The sequence below is a fragment of the Arachis ipaensis genome, chromosome B8 (assembly GCF_059453495.1).
Source record: "Arachis ipaensis isolate K30076 ecotype BB chromosome B8, ASM5945349v1, whole genome shotgun sequence".
NCBI classification, from domain to species: Eukaryota; Viridiplantae; Streptophyta; class Magnoliopsida; order Fabales; family Fabaceae; genus Arachis; species Arachis ipaensis.
In genome coordinates this window covers 115,607,991-115,609,396 of record NC_142443.1, presented here as the reverse complement: position 1 = coordinate 115,609,396, position 1,406 = coordinate 115,607,991, and the positions used below count along the sequence as shown (strand labels likewise).

Below are 1,406 nucleotides of genomic sequence, written 5' to 3'. Positions count from 1 at the left end.
ATTTACCGTTTAATTTGTTATCATAAAAAAATTAATTAATAACTCTTTTTTTAAAATTAATTAGTTTAAAGTCAAAATTCTAAGAACCTAATTATTACTTTATTTTTTAATATATTATAAACCTTGCTCACCAATCTAGAAGGTTGTGCAATATGGTACTACTTTCTGAGAGAGATGCCAGATCCTATACGCATAACTAGTATTGGGAAGTAGTGAAGAAAAAATAAATAAAATGAAGGACTGATCTACAAATCCCTTAAACCACAGGAGATGTCTCATAATTCGTGATATCAAAACTAAAATTAACATATGCACAGTACTCCATTTAACACAAGAACCGGACAATGACAAGGAGGATTATTGATTAGATGAGATCAAGGAGCGGGGTCCCAATCCCACAAATTAGAAAGGCCTCAGCTATGAAGCATGAAATGAATCATATCACAGCAAATGAGCATATAGTCCTAATAATTCCACTTCTTTCTTGGTACAGTTTAATGCAAGCCAAGCAATAAGTATAAAGTAAAATTATATAGCTGCAGGTGCAGGTGACATAGTTTCAACTTTCAAGGGCACTTGGGTCCTCCACGCTTGGTCTTCCAGTTGTTGTAGCAGGGGCAGACAGCCTTGTTGCCATAGTAGCCAGGAGGAACACAAAGGCACTTAGCACAACATTTTTGGCAGAAGAACATGCATGGCTTGTGGTACTGTGTCTGCCCACATCTTCTAGCACATTGAGATGGGCACTCTGATGATGATCCAATCAAATTCACAAACAATCAAACAACCATTAATTACCATTATTACTTAAAGCAAAATATATTAATTAGATTGTAACTCACGGTAGCTCTTCAGACTTCCGGGACCATAACTACCCTGTAAATTAAATCAATTATTAAAATATATATGACGATATTTGCAGCATTCTTTATTGATCTTGCCATTAAGTTACTAGAAAAGCATTAAATATGTTTTAAGAGCTTCCAAATCAAATGTTTGGATAAAAAGAACAACAAAAAAGAGAAGAGATATACTCACACTGTCCAAGTGATACTGAGCAGCCTCTTTTGCCATAACCTGCTGAGATATGAATTGGAGATTTAAAGCAAAATGTTATATACTTGAATTGCATAGTACAAAATAATAGCTACTGGCTAGAGATCATATATATAACGACTTGATAACATGATATATATATATATGCATTTTCACGGGAGTTATGTTAGGATGGTATAGGGACTAATAAGTAATAACTTATAACCTGAGCTGAGATCGCGGAAATGGCAATGAGTAGTGCCAGAAGCAGAAGAGAGACAAGCTTAGCCTTGGCCATGGCCATTGCACAAGATTGTATCTAGGAAGCTAACAATTAATAATAAGATGAGGGGTCCTCTAGTTTTAAGAGG

At 34.9% G+C, this 1,406-nt stretch overlaps 1 protein-coding gene across 2 annotated transcripts; it reads right to left on the bottom strand.

Moving 5' to 3' along the window:
* Positions 1 to 256: 256 nt before the first annotated feature.
* GASA6 (Gibberellin-regulated family protein) lies at positions 257 to 1,405 on the bottom strand. 2 transcript variants are annotated; one of them, XM_016313743.3, is made up of 4 exons: positions 1,262 to 1,405; positions 1,039 to 1,077; positions 843 to 876; positions 257 to 748 (listed from the first exon to the last, which is right to left on the bottom strand). In XM_016313743.3, the coding sequence occupies exons 1-4, from the start codon at positions 1,337 to 1,339 to the stop codon at positions 567 to 569; spliced, it is 333 nt and encodes a 110-aa protein (XP_016169229.1). In that variant the 5' UTR covers positions 1,340 to 1,405; the 3' UTR covers positions 257 to 566. The 2 variants fall into 2 exon arrangements, with proteins under 2 accessions (XP_016169229.1, XP_016169228.1); XM_016313742.3 differs by having other exon boundaries at positions 1,039 to 1,080; positions 1,262 to 1,403.
* Position 1,406: the final 1 nt, after the last annotated feature.